This window comes from Acipenser ruthenus, chromosome 50, assembly GCF_902713425.1.
Source record: "Acipenser ruthenus chromosome 50, fAciRut3.2 maternal haplotype, whole genome shotgun sequence".
Lineage (NCBI taxonomy): Eukaryota > Metazoa > Chordata > Actinopteri > Acipenseriformes > Acipenseridae > Acipenser > Acipenser ruthenus.
The window spans coordinates 5,145,682-5,164,534 of NC_081238.1; the positions used below are offsets into that span (position 1 = coordinate 5,145,682).

Here is an 18,853-nt window from a genome sequence, read left to right on the forward strand (position 1 = left end):
CCTCACCAGGAAGAGCATACCAAATTCAATTAAGTGGTCAGAAGAATGTCAGGGGGCATTTGATATTGTTAAGCAGAGACTTTGCCAGGCCCCCGCTCTCATCACTCCAGACTTCACCAAGAGATTCATCCTATGTACCGATGCATCGCATGCCGGTTTGGGTGCAGTCCTGTCCAAATGGTAGACGGAGTAGAACATCCCATTCTGTATATAAGTAAAAAATGCTTCTGAGTCAAACCCATGGGATTTTACAAAACCGAAGTGATACACGCCGCAATAATCACTTCCAGCATTATTATTTACAGGTGTTTTGCCTCAAGGCCCTGGAAATTGTAGTAATTTATCAATAAACACCCTTCCACCTGTTAGTAATTGTCCGTGTGATTTGTATCTGCACTGCACTCACCTGTATCCACTCACCACTTTGCCACACTGATTTATTATCATGAATTTGGCAGAGGCCTTTATCAAAGGAGACATACAAGGAGAATAGTTTATATAATAGCAACATAAACACAGTAATCACGTAGTTAATAATAATTAACAGGTATGTACCAATATAGGAAGCAAGTTACATAAAACAGTGTTTCCCAATCTTGGTCCTGAGGACCCAGTGTTTGCTAGTTTTTGTTCCAACTGAGCTCTGAATTACTTAATTGAACCCTCAATTGAACAAATAATTTGTCTAAACAGAGCATTTGAATTATTTTTAGCTCTTAAATGGCTGGCTGCACAGGCCTCAATTAGCACTAATCTAGGACTACCTACTGTTAACTCACGTAAGATAGTCCAAGATTTGTGCTGATCAGGGTTTGTGAAAGCAGCCAAAATCTCAGTTGCATAAGTATTCAACCCTTTTGCCACTGCAGCCCTAAATCAGCTCAGGTGCAAATGATTTGTTTGAAAGGTCACAAAATTAGTGAAATGGTTTCAGCCTGTGTGTACTCAAAGTGGTTTAACTTGTAAATAATTTCCCTCAGGTATATAAAGACTTTCAAGCTGCAACTCACATAATGATCCAACAAAGCAACCATGGGGAGAATGGATGGTGCAAAGTGCAGGCAAATCCTTGAGGAAAACCTGGAGTCAGCCAAGATGGAAGGGGAAGGAAATTCACATTTCAGCAGGGAAATTATTATTATTATTATTTATTTCTTAGCAGACGCCCTTATCCAGGGCGACTTCGTAAGCAAATACATTTCAAGTGTTACAATACAAGTAATACAATGAGAGCAAGAAATACAATAACTTTTGTTCAAGTGTGACAAACCACAATTCAATAATACAGCAGATAATAGTGATAGTTACATCAGGATATGATTAAATAGTGATAGTTACATCAGGATGTGATTAAATACAAAGTACTACAGGTTAAACACTTGGCAGATTACAGTATTCTGAAGTACAGGATTAAATGCAGTAAAATAGGGGGCAGATAAGAGCAAAATAAAGCACATTTACATGAAGGGTGATAGTGTCCCAGGATACAAACAGAGGAGTTCTACAGGTGCTCTTTGAAGAGGTGAGTCTTAAGGAGGCGCCGGAATGTGGTCAGGGACTGGGCAGTCCTGACATCTGTAGGAAGGTCATTCCACCACTGCGGAGCAAGGGTGGAGAAGGAGCGGGCTCTGGAGGCAGGGGAGCGTAGCGGAGGTAGAGCTAGTCTTCTAGTGCAGGCGGAGCGGAGAGGTCGAGTGGGGGTGTAGGGAGAGATGAGGGTCTGGAGGTAGCTGGGTGCAGTCTGGTCAAGGCATCTGTAGGCTAGTACAAGAGTCTTGAACTGGATGCGAGCGGTGATCGGGAGCCAGTGGAGCGAGCGGAGTAGTGGAGTAGCGTGGGCGAAGCGAGGCAGAGAGAACACCAGGCGGGCAGCAGAGTTCTGGATGAGCTGGAGTGGACGGGTGGCGGACGCAGGGAGGCCAGCCAGGAGGGAGTTGCAGTAGTCTAGACGGGAGAGTACCAGGGCCTGGACCAGGAGCTGGGTAGCATAGTTGGTGAGGAAGGGTCGGATTCTTCAGATGTTGCTCAGGAAGAATCGGCAAGTGCGTGCCAGAGTGGAGATGTGCTGGGAATAAGAGAGGCAGGGGTCCAGGGTGACTCCAAGGTTCTTAGCGGAGGAAGAGGGAGAGAGTGTGGTAGGTTCCAGAGGAACAGAGATAGAGAGATCAGAGGAGGGGGAGGGGGAGGGAAAGAAAAGGAGGTCAGATTTAGAGAGGTTGAGTTTGAGGTGATGCGAGTGCATCCAGGAGGAAATAGCAGACAGACAGGTAGAGATATAGGAGGAGATGGTGGAGTCAGAGGTGGGGAAGGAGAGGAAAATCTGAGCATCATCAGCATAGAAATGGTATGAGAAACCATAGCATGCGATGAGTGGGCCCAGGGAGCGGGTGTAGAGAGAGAACAGGAGAGGACCCAAGACTGACCCGTGGGGGTCTCCAGTTAAGAGAGGGTAAGGTGTGGAGGTTGCTCCACGCCAGGTTACCTGGTAAGTGCGGTTGGAGAGGTAGGAGGAGAACCAGGCCAGAGCAGTGCCAGAGATCCCCAGGTCAGCAAGAGATGATAGTAGAATAGAGTGATCAACAGTGTCAAAGGCAGCAGAGAGGTCGAGGAGAATTAGGACAGAGGAGAGAGAGGCAGCTCGGGCACACTTAAGTGAGTTGGTGACAGACAGGAGGGCGGTTTCAGTGGAGTGAGCAGAGGAGAGCCAGGGATGGGGAGGGGAGGGGCGAGCAGGTCGGGAGGTGGGGGGACAGAGGGAGTCGAGGGAGGAGGTGAGTGAGGAGAAGAAGGTGGAGGTAGCAGAGTCTACGGAGAGTTGTGAAAAGGAGTCGATAGAAGGGAGGTGAGAGAGAGCAGTGGAGGCAAGGACAGAGGGGGAGAGAGAGAGCGGAGGTTACGGCGAGAGGTGATAGTGGGGGTAGGAGGAGCAGGGAGAGGGGGGAGAGACAGAGAAAAAGAGATGATCAGAGAGGTCCAGGGGGGTGACAGAGAGGGTGGAGGGGCAGCAGGCCCTGGAGAAGGTGAGGTCCAGTTGACGGCCAGCTTTGTGGGTAGGAGGGGACGGAGAGAGACAGAAGTCGAAGGAGTGCAGGAGAGGGAGGAATCCAGCAGAGTGGCTGGGGTTGGAGAGATGGATGTTGAAGTCACCCAACAGGACAGTCGGGGTAGACAGAGAGGGGAGGGAGGAGAGTAGAAAGTCGAGTTCATCCAGAAAGTGAGTGAGAGGCCCAGGGGGGCGGTACAGAACAATGAGCAGGAGTTGACAGGGAAAGGTTAGTTGGACTGCATGAAATTCAAAGGTATTGACAGAGAGTGAGATGAGATCGGAGGGGACAGAAAAGAACACAAACAGCAGACACAGTGGGTCCCCAGGACCAGGTTTGTGAAAACTGACATAAATTATGATATATACAGTGCCTTGCATAAGTATTCACCCCCCTTGGACTTGTCTATATTTTGTAGTGTTACAACCTGGAATTAAAATGGATTTAATTAGGATTTTTTGTCACTGATCTACACAAAATAGTCCATAATGTCAAAGTGGGGAAAAAAATCTACATATTTTTCAAAATTATTTACAAATAAAAAACTGAAAAGTCTTGATTGCAGAAGTATTCACCCCCTTTGCTGTTACACTCCTAAATAAGCTCTGGTGCAACCAATTGCCTTCAGAAGTCACATAATTAGTTGAATGGAGTCCACCTGTGTGCAATTCAAGTGTCACATGATCTCAGATTAAATACACCTGTTTCTGGAAGGCCCCAGAGTTTGTTAGAGAGCATATCTAAACAAACAGCATCATGAAGACCAAGGAGCTATCAAAACAAGTCTGGGATAAAGTTCTGGAGAAGCACCAATCAGGGTTGGGTTATAAAAAAAATATCCCAAACTTTGAACATCCCCTGGAGCACTGTTAAATCCATTATTAAAAAATGGAAAGAATATGGCACAACCGCGACTCTGCCTAGAGAAGGCCGTTCACCAAAACTCAGTGACCAGGTAAGGAGGGCATTAGTCAGAGAAGCAACCAAGAGGCCTATGGTAACTCTGAAGGAGCTGGAGAGATCAACAGCTGAGATGGGAGAAACCGTCCATGGGACAACTATAACCCGGACGCTCCACAAAGCTGGTCTTTTATTATTATTATTATTATTATTATTATTATTATTATTATTATTATTATTATTATTATTATTATTATTATTATTATTTATTTCTTAGCAGACACCCTTATCCAGTGCTAGTTACAATCGTAAGCAAATACATTTCAAGTGTTACAGTACAAGTAATACAATAAGAGCAAGATAAATACAATGACTTTGGTTCAAGTAAGTACAAGTGTGACAAAATACAATTCAATAATACAGCAGATAACAGTGACAGTGATAGTTACATCAAGATATGATTAACTACAAAATATTACAGATTAAACACTTGCAGATTACAGTACTCTGAAGTACAGGATTAAATGCAGTAAAATAGGGGGCAGATAAGAGCAAATAAAGCGCATTTAAGGGTGGTCTTTATGGAAGAGTGGCGAGAAGAAAGCCATTGCTGAAAAAAACCCATATCAAATCCTGTTTGGATTTTGCCAAAAGGCATGTGGGAGACACAGCAAACATGTAGAAAAAGGTTCTCTGGTCTGATGAGACCAAAAACTGAACTTTTTGGCCTTAGCGCAAAACGCTATGTGTGGCGTAAAGCCAACACTGCTCATCACCCTGAAAACACCATCCACTCGGTGAAGCATGGTGGTGGCAGCATCATGTTATGGGGATGCTTTTCATCGGCAGGGACTGGGAAACTGGTTAGAATTGAGGGCAAGATGGATGGAGCCAAATACAGGGAAATTCTAGAGGAAAACCTTTTTCAGTCTGCAAGAGACTGCAGGACAATGACCCTAAACACACAGCCAAAGCTACACTGGAGTGGTTTAAAAACAAGAACCTGAATGTCTTAGAATGGCCCAGTCAAAGCCCAGACATCAATCTGATTGAGAATCTGTGGCAAGACTTGAAAATTGCTGTTCACCAAAGGTCCCCATCTAACTTGACAGAGCTTGAGCAATTTTGCCAAGAAGAATGGGCAAAAATTGCAGGATCCAGATGTGCAAAGCTGGTAGATACTGACCCAAAAAGACTCACAGCTGTAATTGCTGCCAAAGGTGCTTCTACCAAGTATTGACTCAAGGGGGTGAATACTTATGCAAGCAAAAATTGTCTTTTTTTTGTTTAATTAACTTTTGTGTCACAATAAAAAATATTTTGCACCTTCAAAGTGTTAAGTATGTTGTGTAAATCAAATGGTAAAAATACCAATTAAATCCATTTTAATTCCAGGTTGTAACACTACAAAAATGTGGAAAAGTCCAAGGGGGGTGAATACTTATGCCAGGCACTCTATGTATATATTTGTATATGTGTGCAATGCAGTTTATTCGTTTTACTTGTTTTGATTGTTACATTTAATTAATATGAAGTTCTCAAAGGTGTCTTAGTTTGCATCTTTCAGGTTAATCAACTTTACCAGCAATACTGAAGTCTTTCTACTTTATTATGAGCATTATTATTGAAAAGTATTTAATGCATTTGAAATTGAAATATTTTTTAAGCTATCCCATGATTTTAAATTCAAATGCAAATTATTGTATTTCAAAATATACAAATACCTAGTCAAATGCAAATAGTTCAGCAGATTGCATTTAAATTATTATTTATTTTTTAGCAGACGCCCTTATCCAGGGTGACTTACAATTGTCAGTTATATCATGTTATGTTTACATACAATTACCCATTTATCCAGTTGTTCATACTGAATCTAGGTAAAATACTTTGCTCAAGGGTACAACAGCAGTGTCCACCACCTGGGATTGAACCCACGATCCTCTGGTCAAGAATCCAGATCCCTAACCACTACTTGACACTGTTGGCCCCAAGTCTGGATACAAAGTAATGTGTCGATTTAAACAAAAGTAATGGTTTTGCAGACATTTTTTTGTTGTAGGGGAAAACTATGGTATAAAGAAAAAACTACTTCAAATAATCCAAGAAAACAGAAAAAATTGTTGAAGCACAGAAAGTACAGTAGTCAAGATAAGAGTATGTAATGAGCAATACCAGGTGTCTGACCGTCATACATTTGGGTAAAATGTTGTTTGTGAAAAGCTACACTGTAAAACTGAACTGTAAAACACTTGTCACACTTTTCAAACATGTCACTGGGTTTATGATTTTAAATGTGTTTAGGAATTAAGGTATTATTTAGTCGTCGACAAATATTTTTTATACCACAGTTTTCTCCCCAATTATTATCTGTATCCTTGGCTCACCACTGCAGAACCACAGGTGCCCTATGAGGCGCAGCGGTCGCTGATGCACAGTGAGCAGTGGATTCCCCTGCCAACCTAAACCCTCCCTACCCGGGTAGCACTTGGCCAATTGTGAGCCACCCCCTAGGAACTCACGGTCACGGTCGGCTGTGACATAGCCTGGATTCGAACTTGCGATCTCCAGGCTATAGGGCACATCTTGCACTCCGCACAGAGCGCCTTTACTGGATGTGCCACTCGGGAGCCCATTCATACGCATTTATAATAGGGCTGGTGTTTAAAATCTAAAAGTTTAAGTATAGCAAACATGCCATAGATTAAACACATAGTGTTTAACAATTATTTATAGAGTTCCAAATGACTAAACACCAGTGCTATACCAAATTACGTATAAACACTGCTGTTCAGGAATAGAGCACTTCTATTTTTTACTATACACACATGCAATTTAGATATTAAACATGTCACACTTTCTGTGGTTTTACAGTGTAAATGTGTGAAAAGAAGACAGATGTAGCCACAGTTGTCAAATTTAATGTCACTTCTGTTAATGTCACACTCTGCTAATATAATGTATGCTGGGACTTTGATGTTTTTTTTAATGTACTAATGATCAATGCAGTGATAAAATAACTGCAACTTTTATGTATGCTTTACTGTTTAAACATGTTTAAATCATTTATATCGATAAGGCAGTTGCACTGATATATTGACAGTATTTTCATGATTTTGGTTTAATACAGTTTATGGATTGGAGCTATATAAACCATGTATACAGTATATTAAGGACTAAAAGCACATAATAACATTAGAAAGTTTACAAACGAGAGGAGGCCATTCAGCCCATCTTGCTTGTTTGGTTGTTAGTAGCTTATTGATCCCAGAATCTCATCAAGCAGCTTCTTGAGGGATCCCAGGGTGTCAGCTTCAACAACATTACTGGGGAGTTGGTTCCAGACCCTCACAATTCTCTGTGTAAAAAGTGCCTACTATTTTCTGTTCTGAATACCCCTTTATTCCCAATTTGTGATCCCTGGTCCTTGTTTCTTTTTTCAGGTCAAAAAAGTCCCCTTGGTTGACATTGTCTAGACCTTTTAGGATTTTGAATGTTTGAATCAGATCGCAGCATAGTCTTCTTTGTTCAAGACTGAATAGATTCAATTCTTTTAGCCTGTCTGCATACAACATGCCTTTTAAACCCGGGATAATTCTGGTTGCTCTTCTTTGCACTCTTTCTAGAGCAGCAATATCCTTTTTGTAACGAGGTGACCAGACTAATGCATTGTAAAGTTTTAACATTACTTCTCTTTATTTAAATTCAACATTTCTCACCATATATCCGAGCATCTTGTTGGCCTTTTTTATAGCTTCCCACATTGTCTAGATGAAGACGTTTCTGAGTCAACATAAACTCCTAGCTCTTTTTTTGTAGATTCCTTCTTCAACTTCAGTATCTCCCGTGTAGTTGTAGAATTGTGCACACCATAAACTGAAAGAAAAGCTGTTTGGGGTCTTCTTCAAATTACAGAAGCAGCATAATGCATGCAATTGTACTTTAAATGGATAACATCTGATAATGTCCCAGCTGTGCTTATTGGCACAGTTTGCAGTAAAACAAATTAACAATAAATATATGGCACATTAATAATGCAGACTTATAATAAATGCAAAATTAAGCAAAATGCTTTGCTGGTAAAATTGTCTTGTTTTACAGCAATATAAACTAGCAATATCAGTATAAAATTGAACACGGTAAATAGTGAGATATATCTTATCTACCAAACAAACAGGAAACTGGATATTTTCAAACAAGAAATGGAAAATTTCTTGAATCGAGCAAAACCTTCGTGTTTTCAGCGAAAGCTGGTCAGGCATGGATGTAAGCCTAAAAAATGTATGCATTTCAACTACAGCGGAGTGGCGCAGTGGGCTAAGGCCATGTGCTCTTGAAGGACCTGATGCTGCAGTTCAAACAACGGTATTTTATTTTTTGTGCGTTATGTGCTGTTTAAAAACATAAATAAATTGTTTAATATAAATGGTGTGGATATCAAACTCCCTGGTTTATTTTGATGTTGACCAACATGTGAAACTGCTTGAAACGACGCTACACACAATTAAAACGGAAGAGGAAGCAGCAGAAAAAACAGAATAACAATTTTACCTTAGTTTGACGACTTACAGCTCATAAGAGGTATTTAAGTTTTTTTTCACATTTGATGTAAGAAAGTTTCAAATTTTTGGTACTGGTACAGATGGTAATTCTAAATGATTTAGTTATATCTATATCTATCTATATCTATCTATATCTATCTATATATATATATATATATATATATATATATATATATATATATATATATATATATATATATATATATATATATATATATATATATATATATCTATATCTATATATATATATATACATATACCCCCTTTCAAAATGTTCACCTTTGCCTTATAGCCTGGAATTAAAATGCATTAAAAAAAATTTTTTTTTTTTCATTTATCTACACATCGTACCCCACAACTTCCAAGTGAAAAAAATATTCTAGAAATTTGTATAAAATTAATTAAAAATAAAAACTGAAATAGCTTGGTTGGATAAGTGTCCACCCCCCTAGTAATAGAAATCCTAAATTAGCTCAGGTGTAACCTTATAGTGATTCACATGATTTCAGGGTAAATTCAGCAGTTCCTGTAGGTTTTCTCTGCTGGGTAGTGCATTTCAAAGCAAAGACTCAACCATGAGCATCAAGGCGCTTTCAAAAGAACTCCGGGACAAAGTTATCAAAGGCCTTGAATATCCCTTGGAGCATGGTCAAGACGATTATTAAGAAGTGGAAGGTATATGGCACCACCAGGACCCTGCCTAGATCAGGCCGTCCCTCCTAACTAGATGACTGAGCAAGGAGACTGATCAGAGAGGCTACCAAGAGGCCAATGGCAACTTTGCAAGAGCTACATGCTTTTATGGCCAAGACTGGTCAAAGTGTGCATGTGACAACAATATCCCAAGCACTCCACAAATCTGGCCTGTATGGTAGGGTGGCAAGAAGGAAGCCATTACTCAAGAAAGCCCACCTTGAATCCCGTATGCTAAAAAAAACTCAGAAGATTCTGTAGCCATGTGGCAAATATTTTTGGCCTAAATGCAAAGCATTATGTTTTTAGCGCAAACCCAAAACAGCACATCACCCAAACAACATCATCCCTACTGTGAAGGTGTGCAAAGTTGTTAGAGACTTATCCCAACAGACTCACAGCTGTAATTGCTGCCAAAGGTGCTTCAACCAAGTATTAACTCAGGGGGTTGGAGACTTATCCAATTATGATCTTCCAGTTTTGTATTTGTAATATATCATCTTTTTCTCAATAAAAAAACTTTTTTCCCCTTAACAGTGTGGAGTATGGTGTGTTGATAAGTGGAAAAAATCCTCATTTAATATGTATGTATGTATGTATGTACGTATATTCAAAATTCATTCAAAAGTTGTGCATGCTGATGCGCTGGGGAGGCCAAATCTAGACTGATCCTCAGAGCCAGCATTGCATGATATAATAAAAATATATGTTTATATAAAGTAGTGTTAATTAGAATTAATACAGATTCAAAGATAGAAGTAAAAATGATGTCACAATATATAGAACACCATTACATCATGTAAGAATAAATCATGGAATGAATGTAAACAATAACAAGTAGTCGTCATGCCGTCAAAATCCTATAAATACCTCCAATGTTTTGATTCAAACACAGGCTCCCTTGAGAAAGATATGTACAACATATCGAAATGTTGGGCAGCTGGCACTTTGAGCTAATATATATATATATTAGGCCTTTTCATGTAATTATGCCGGCCCTTATTCATGATGTTATTCATGTACTATTCATTACCCCTATCAGTTTCATCTGCATTTTCAAAACTGGCATTTATGTCTTTTCACTCGACCACAGAAAGCAAATGTATTGCCACATTTTGTACAGTGATGCAGCTTCTTTCCACTGTGAATTCGCTGGTGTCTTTTTAGGTATCCTGACAGACTGAAACTCTTCCCACATTTAGAGCAGTGATACGGCTTCTCTCCAGGGTGAATTCGCTGGTGTTGTTTTAGGCTTCCTAACCGACTGAAGCTCTTCCCACACAAAGAGCAGTGATATGGCTTCTCTCCAGTGTGAATTCTCTCGTGTGTTTTTAGGCTTCCTAACTGACTAAAGCTCTTCCCACAGTCAGAGCAGTGATGCGGCTTCTCTCCAGTGTGCATTCGTTGGTGTTTTTTTAGGCTTTCTAACCGACTGAAGCTCTCCCCACAGTCAGTGCAGTGATATGGCTTCTTTCCAGTGTGAATTCGCTGGTGTCTTTTTAGGCCTCGTAACAGACCAAATCTCTTCCCACAGTCAATGCACTGATGTGGCTTCTCTCCAGCGTGAATTTGCTGGTGTGTTTTTAGGTCTCCTAACTCATTGAAGCTCTTCCCACAGTCAGCACAGTGATGCGGCTTGTCTCCAGTGTGAGTTCGCTGGTGTGATTTTAGGTGTCCTGACTGACTGAAGCTCTTCCCACAGTCAGTGCAGTGATGCGGCTTCTCTCCAGTGTGAATTCTCTGGTGCCTTTTTAGGTTTCCTAAATGGCTCAAGTTCTTCCCACATTCACTACATTGATGTGATATCTTTTTCTGGGATATGTTTTCTAAATCCTTAAACGACAAGTCAGTAGACTCTTCAATGTAGAAAGGCTCCAGTTTAGTCTCTCCCTGTTTAATGTGGACAGGCTCCAGCTCAGTCTCCTCTTCTTTAACATGGACAGGCTCCTGTTCAGTCTCTTCTTTAACATGGACAGGCTCCAGTTCAGTCTCTTCTTTAATGTGGACAAGCTGCAGTTCAGTCTCTTCTTCCTTAACATGGACAGGCTCCAGTTCAGTCTCTTCTTCCTTAACATGGACAGGCTCCAGTTCAGTCTCTTCTTTAATGTGGAAAGACTGCAGTTCAGTCTCTTCTTCCTTAATGTAGACAGGCTCCAGTTCAGTCTCTTGTTTAATGTGGACAGGCTGCAGTTCAGGCTCTTCCTCTTTAATGTGGACAAGCTGCAGTTCACTCTCTTCTTTAATGTGGACAGACTCCAGTTCAGTCTCTTCTTTAATGTGGACAGACTCCAGTTCAGTCTCTTCTTTAATGTGGACAGACTCCAGTTCAGTCTCTTCTTTAATGTGGACAGACTCCAGTTCAGTCTCTTCTTTAATGTGGAGAGGAAACAATTCCAGACCCTCCTCCTCCTGTTTAATGTAAACAGACTCCATCTTTCCTCCTTGGCTTCCACCAAGATAAGGCAGTCCTGAAAACAGAACATTAAATTAAGTATTGCTATCTATTCTCTACGTCACCTTCAGTATCAAGAAAGCATTTTATACACCAACCAAACAACCACAAAGCGATGATGAGGACAAATACTTTGTAACTGTCATTGGTGATTGTGACATTTAATAATGCATGTAATGGAATTAACCTAACTTTGAAATGGGTAGAATTATTTTGTTAACAGAGCCCTAAATCCAACATCTGAGGTGCATCAGAAATAAAACTGTTAATTGACAAACGTTACATGCCACAAATCTAACTTGCTTGTGTTACAAACTAAGATCTTACAACATCTGTGACATTTACTGTTACTAATTAATTTAAAAGATATATTCACAACAAACAAAGCATTCCACACAATTACAATCCTGTCAAGTAGCATATTAGCTGTACAGTTACAATAAGACAATATAAGGAGAGTATCAAGCGGTTTTAAAAGATAAAAAATAAATAAAGAGAAACTTACTTCAGGTATTGTCAATAGGATCTGCAGCACGGCTCTAGTGCTCCAGTCGCTCACTCTGACCGTCTCGATTCTTCTCTCCAGAGCAAATAGGCAGCTCAAACAGATAACAACAGGTAATCTGTGTAGACTAGACTGCACTGCATATTTAAACCCCTCTCTTGCAGTTCCACGCACAAGAACACGCCCCCTCCCTGGGTGTCAGCTGCATGCTGTTAGCCTCTCTTTGTTCTCTTCGAGAGGGAGTCGCTGCCTTTCTCTGCTGGGGGAGCTGCAGTGAATGTGTCCTTTCTTCTCTTCAGGTGAGAGCTGTTTGCAGCCACCCCAAATCTGAAAGTGTTTGAATGTTAGTTTAGTTCAAAGAGAACAGAGATTTATTTTTTATTTTTATAATGCATATATTATTTGCTTCATATCAATTAAACGGATGTGTACAGTACTATGAGATTACAAGAATCCAGTTTAAGTTACTGTGAAAGAAGCCGTTCAAGGGGAGGGGACAATTTCACCCCCCAGGTGACAAAGGAAGTGCAACACTATCTGAATGCAAGGCTTGTAAACCCATATGTATTTTAGCCTTGTATCAAAATAAAAATATGTGGTTACTTTAAAAACACGTTTCTTTCAAGCAGCAATATTATGACGTTCCACAGCATGATCTTGGAATTGAGGTCTCCGTCGATGTTTTAATTTGTACCAGCAGAACAGAACTAGTAAAGGCAACAAAGATACACATCATTGTAAGTATATTTAAAAATGATTTCAAACAAACATATTAAAAAGGGTAGAAAACCAGTTTATATGCACATGGCTTTTTTTCTGGATTCTGGATTTCATATTTAATTCACAGTTAATAAAAAGTGACCAGCAGATAGCAGAAGTTATGCTTTTATTTTTTTCTATGCAGTCCACCAACTCAGTTTACTCATGTACATTAATAACACTGCTATTATATTTCCATGGTGTTGTTTTATTTTTTATATTATAAACTCACATAGTGATTTCTAATGCGAGTCATTTTCTAAGGCAATACATGCCCTTCTCCTCTAGTGTGGCAGAAATTCAAGGAGATGCACAATTTCATTAATCTTTATTAGAAATCTGTGGATATTGTAATTTAAATATTTATGTAGGTTGTTTTAAACATAACTGGACCCACACGTTAAGGTGGGCAAGACTCCTCTTCAAATCATGCTTAGCATAACTGCAGTAAATAAAACAAAACAAAATATTAGATATATTGGACTAACCTGGGTCGATATAATGTTTTTTTCAAAGACAAAGAGAGAGAGAATTCAAAAACAACTATGTCTAATAGGGCTGCTACAATTAAATCGTAAAATCGATTTTTCAATAGATTCCATTCCTCATTATATACATTGAGATAAATACTGGATAAATCGATTAAATAGTTACACTTTTGTAACCTGCATAGTTAATAACATTATTTAAGTTTATCAATTTAAATGCACCAAACGCCCTGCCTTGCTATTTATAGTAATTTTGAAAAGACGAGCAGTGGGCTTGTTCTTCTTTTCCTGCTTAAGTGCTAACTAGCATCTGATTTGCTGGTCCCATCCTGACTACCAGTGAATCAATTTTGAAAATGCTTCATAAGTACGCACCCTCTGTGTATTCAATGTGCGAATCAGAGGGGAGGCATGCCTTGATTTAGTCTTTTCAAATAACGAAGACAGAATAACTAAAACTGAGGTCAGGGAGCCATTGGCAAACTCAGACCACAACATTTGAAGTATTTTTTAAAACCCCCAAAAGTAATGACTAAAGCTAAGGTTTACAATTTTAGAAAAGCAAACTATGAAGGTATGAAACAGAGACTAACAGAAGTAGATGGGAGTAAAATAGAGAAAACACCCACAGAGAAAGGATGGCTGTTTTTTAAAAATGTAGTACTAGAGGCACAAAACAATTACATCCCAAAAGTAGACAAATCTAAATCTAAAACAAAATGGCCAAAATGGTTTAATAGATCAATTAGAAAAAAATATTCAGCAAAAAAAGGCACTTTACAAAGCATTTAAAAAGGACCAAAAACAAAGTACACAGAAAGAGTACTTGGAACTGCAAACATAAGTCAAAAAGGAAGTTAGAAAGGCCATGAGAGAGATAGAAATCAATATTGCTAAAAGGGCTCAAACTAATTCCAAAATGTGTTTCCAATATTATAAAAGCAAGAGAACATTGAAAGAGGAGGTTAAATGTCTAAGAGACACAAATGGCAAAATCATAGATGAAGAAAAAAAAACTCAAAGTACTCAAAGAAATGAAAGAATTTATTTACAAACCGCTAACCAAGATCATGCAACAGTCTCTTGACTCAGGGGTTGTACCGACAGACTGGAAAATAGCAAACGTAATACCGATCCACAAAAAGGGAGACAAAGCCGAACCAGGTAACTACAGACCAAAAAGCCTGATTTCTATTATATGTAAACTTATGTAAACTATAATAAGATCTAAAATGGAAAATTACCTATATGGTAACAATATCCTGGGAGACAGTCTGCACGGCTTTAGGAAAGGGAGATCGTGTCTAACTATCCTGCTTGACTTTTTTGAGGATGCAACATTGACATTGGATAATTGCAAAGCATACAACATGGTTTATTTAGATTTCCATAAAGCTTTTGACAAAGTCCCGCATAAAAGATCAATTCTCAAACTGAACGCAGGAGGGATTCAAGGAAATGCATTAGGGTGTGGTTAACATGTAGAAAACAGAAAGTACTGATTAGAGGAGAAACCTCAAAATGGAGTGAGGTAATCAGTGGTGTACCACAGGGATCAGTATTAGGTCCTCTGCTATTCCTAATCTACATTAATTATTTAGATTCTGGTATAGTAAGCAAACTTGTTAAATTTGCAGACGACACAAAAATAGGAGTGGCAAACTGTTGCAGCAGCAAAGGTCATTCAAAATGATCTAGACAGCATTCAAAATTGGGCAGACACATGGCAAATGAAATTTAATAGAGAAAAGTGTAAAGTATTGCATGCGGGCAGTAAAAATGTGCATTATAAATATTATATGGGAGATAGTGAAATTTGAAGAAGGGAACTATGAAAAAGACCTAGGAGTTTATGTTGACTCAGAAATGTCTTCATCTAGACAATGTGGGGAAGCTATAAAAAAGACCAACAAGATGCTCGGATATATTGTGAGAAGTGTTGAATTTAAATCAAGGGAAGTAATGTTAAAACTTTATAATGCATTAGTAAGACCTCACCTAGAATATCATGCTCAGTTCTGGTCACCTCATTACAAAAAGGATATTACTGCTCTAGAAAGAGTGCAAAGAAGAGCAACCAGAATTATCCCGGGTTTAAAAGGCATGTTGTATGCAGACAGGCTAAAAGAATTGAATCTATTCAGTCTTGAACAAAGAAGACTATGCGGCGATCTGATTCAAACATTCCAAATCCTAAAAGGTATAGACAATGTTGACCCAAGGGACTTTTTTGACCTGAAAAAATAAACAAGGACCGGGGGTCACAAATGGAGATTAGATAAAGGGGCATTCAGAACAGAAAATAGGGGGCACTTTTTTACACAGAGGGTCTGGAACCAACTCCCCAGTAATGTTGTTGAAGCTGACACCCTGGGATCCTTCAAGAAGCTGCTTGATGAGATTCTGGGATCAATAAGCTACTAACAACCAAACGAGCAAGATGGGCTGAATGGCCTCCTCTTGTTTGTAAACATTCTTATGTTCTTATCCCTTTGAATACATAAAGCACGATTTTAAATGGAAGTAGTTCTTTTCCCCAATATTAATTAAAAGAATGAATACATGTAAATAAATTGTGTAGTTTGTAATGTACCTGTACACTTTTACACAAATCGTTTGTTTTGGAAAAAAAAAAATGTCCATGATATCTATATAATTTGTCATTCAGAAGTGGATATATTATATATACACACACACACACACACACACACACACACAGAGATTTCCTGTTTGTGGCACCGATCCTTAACAGTAAAAATGTATTCTAATAACAATGTCATAGAAATATGTGCATTTGATAGAATCAGTCAATATTTAATTTTAGATTAGATTCTGTAACGTGTAGCTGTTTTTTTGTAAATATTATTATTGGTTTTGTTCTTTGATATAATATAATGCATATATATATATATATATATATATATATATATATATATATATATATATATATATTATTTTTTTTTAAAAAGTGTATTTTATTCACTTTGTGCCCACAGGGCCAGCACAGGTACATCTCAATAGCGCAGTAACAAAGAGAGACATTTACTAAGATACAAATAATATTACACATACATTTAAAAAAGACCAAATAATATCTTAAGATAGTTAACTTTACATTGTTTTAGTTAATCAACTAATACCCATAAATTAACCAATAAAATATGTAATTGAGTGACCGCCCTAATTTCAATATATACTTGGTGTGTACGGTGTTTTTTTGTTTTTTTTTAACTTAGTAGTTTAGTCTTTGCGATGTTAAAACGTTGTTTGCTTATTTGGTGGTTCTTTGTTTTGACAACACGCAGACTGCAACTGGGGGGATGTGAATAAAAACAAACGCGCTGACACAGACACGCCGCTTCACAAATAATAATATTACCACACTACAACCCAGACCTTTCAAAATAATACAATATAACAGCGCTCTGTAGTTTATAAACACATTGTAGAGCTCCATGCAGACTCTCTCACCTCCTCTCTGCTCTCCCTCAGTGTCTGAACGGATAAAACAACGCGCTCCTACCACACTACAACCCAGACCTTTCAAAATAATACAATATAACAGCGCTCTGTAGTTTATAAACACATTGTAGAGCTCCATGCAGACTCTCTCACCTCCTCTCTGCTCTCCCTCAGTGTCTGAACGGGTAAAACAACGCGCTCCTACCACACTACAACCCGGACCTTTCAAAATAATACAATATAACAGCGCTCTGTAGTTTATAAACACATTGTAGAGCTCCATGCAGACTCTCTCACCTCCTCTCTGCTCTCCCTCAGTGTCTGAACGGGTAAAACAACGCGCTCCTACCACACTACAACCCGGACCTTTCAAAATAATACAATATAACAGCGCTCTGTAGTTTATAAACACATTGTAGAGCTCCATGCAGACTCTCTCACCTCCTCTCTGCTCTCCCTCAGTGTCTGAACGGATAAAACAACGCGCTCCTACCACACTACAACCCGGACCTTTCAAAATAATACAATATAACAGCGCTCTGTAGTTTATAAACACATTGTAGAGCTCCATGCAGACTCTCTTACCTCCTCTCTGCTCTCCCTCAGTGTCTGAACGGATAAAACAACGCGCTCCTACCACACTACAACCCGGACCTTTCAAAATAATACAATATAACAGCGCTCTGTAGTTTATAAACACATTGTAGAGCTCCATGCAGACTCTCTCACCTCCTCTCTGCTCTCCCTCAGTGTCTGAACGGATAAAACAACGCGCTCCTACCACACTACAACCCGGACCTTTCAAAATAATACAATATAACAGCGCTCTGTAGTTTATAAACACATTGTAGAGCTCCATGCAGACTCTCTCACCTCCTCTCTGCTCTCCCTCAGTGTCTGAACGGATAAAACAACGCGCTCCTACCACACTACAACCCGGACCTTTCAAAATAATACAATATAACAGCGCTCTGTAGTTTATAAACACATTGTAGAGCTCCATGCAGACTCTCTCACCTCCTCTCTGCTCTCCCTCAGTGTCTGAACGGATAAAACAACGCGCTCCTACCACACTACAACCCGGACCTTTCAAAATAATACAATATAACAGCGCTCTGTAGTTTATAAACACATTGTAGAGCTCCATGCAGACTCTCTCACCTCCTCTCTGCTCTCCCTCAGTGTCTGAACGGATAAAACAACGCGCTCCTACCACACTACAACCCGGACCTTTCAAAATAATACAATATAACAGCGCTCTGTAGTTTATAAACACATTGTAGAGCTCCATGCAGACTCTCTCACCTCCTCTCTGCTCTCCCTCAGTGTCTGAACGGATAAAACAACGCGCTCCTACCACACTACAACCCGGACCTTTCAAAATAATACAATATAACAGCGCTCTGTAGTTTATAAACACATTGTAGAGCTCCATGCAGACTCTCTCACCTCCTCTCTGCTCTCCCTCAGTGTCTGAACGGATAAAACAACGCGCTCCTACCACACTACAACCCGGACCTTTCAAAATAATACAATATAACAGCGCTCTGTAGTTTATAAACACATTGTAGAGCTCCATGCAGACTCTCTCACCTCCTCTCTGCTCTCCCTCAGTGTCTGAACGGATAAAACAACGCGCTCCTACCACACTACAACCCGGACCTTTCAAAATAATACAATATAACAGCGCTCTGTAGTTTATAAACACATTGTAGAGCTCCATGCAGACTCTCTCACCTCCTCTCTGCTCTCCCTCAGTGTCTGAACGGGTCTGTCTGCCACAGAACGAGGAATATACCAATCACAAAATACCAACCGATCAGCGCGGTTTAACAATTCAACTAATATGGACCGCAAAGGGAATTGTGATACCGGGGATCTTTAAATAAAACATTACTGACTTTCAGTGTTAACATCGTAAACGAGCTGTTTGTAGCTCATATAGTTTTTGAGCGAATACAGTTTTAATTCAGGTAACCCCCTGCGTCCCA

General features: G+C 39.4%; 1 protein-coding gene across 3 annotated transcripts; it reads right to left on the reverse strand.

The window, feature by feature from the left end:
- Positions 1 to 8,768: 8,768 nt before the first annotated feature.
- Positions 8,769 to 18,770, reverse strand: LOC131721971 (zinc finger protein 879-like). Of its 3 annotated transcripts, none has more exons than XR_009319969.1 (3): positions 17,016 to 18,770; positions 12,154 to 12,480; positions 8,769 to 11,664 (listed from the first exon to the last, which is right to left on the reverse strand). XR_009319969.1 is itself a non-coding variant. In XM_059015406.1 (3 exons), exon 3 carries the CDS (start codon positions 11,627 to 11,629, stop codon positions 10,253 to 10,255), a length of 1,377 nt encoding a protein of 458 aa, XP_058871389.1. In that variant the 5' UTR covers positions 11,630 to 11,664; positions 12,154 to 12,480; positions 16,872 to 18,755; the 3' UTR covers positions 8,769 to 10,252. The 3 variants fall into 3 exon arrangements, 1 of the variants encoding a protein (XP_058871389.1); XR_009319968.1 differs by having other exon boundaries at positions 16,872 to 18,770; XM_059015406.1 differs by having other exon boundaries at positions 16,872 to 18,755.
- Between the last annotated feature and the right edge of the window lie 83 nt (positions 18,771 to 18,853).

Bases quoted from the DNA above. Each gene is read 5' to 3' on its own strand.
- LOC131721971 (XM_059015406.1), bottom strand. From the start codon at position 11,629: ATGGAGTCTGTTTACATTAAACAGGAGGAGGAGGGTCTGGAATTGTTT.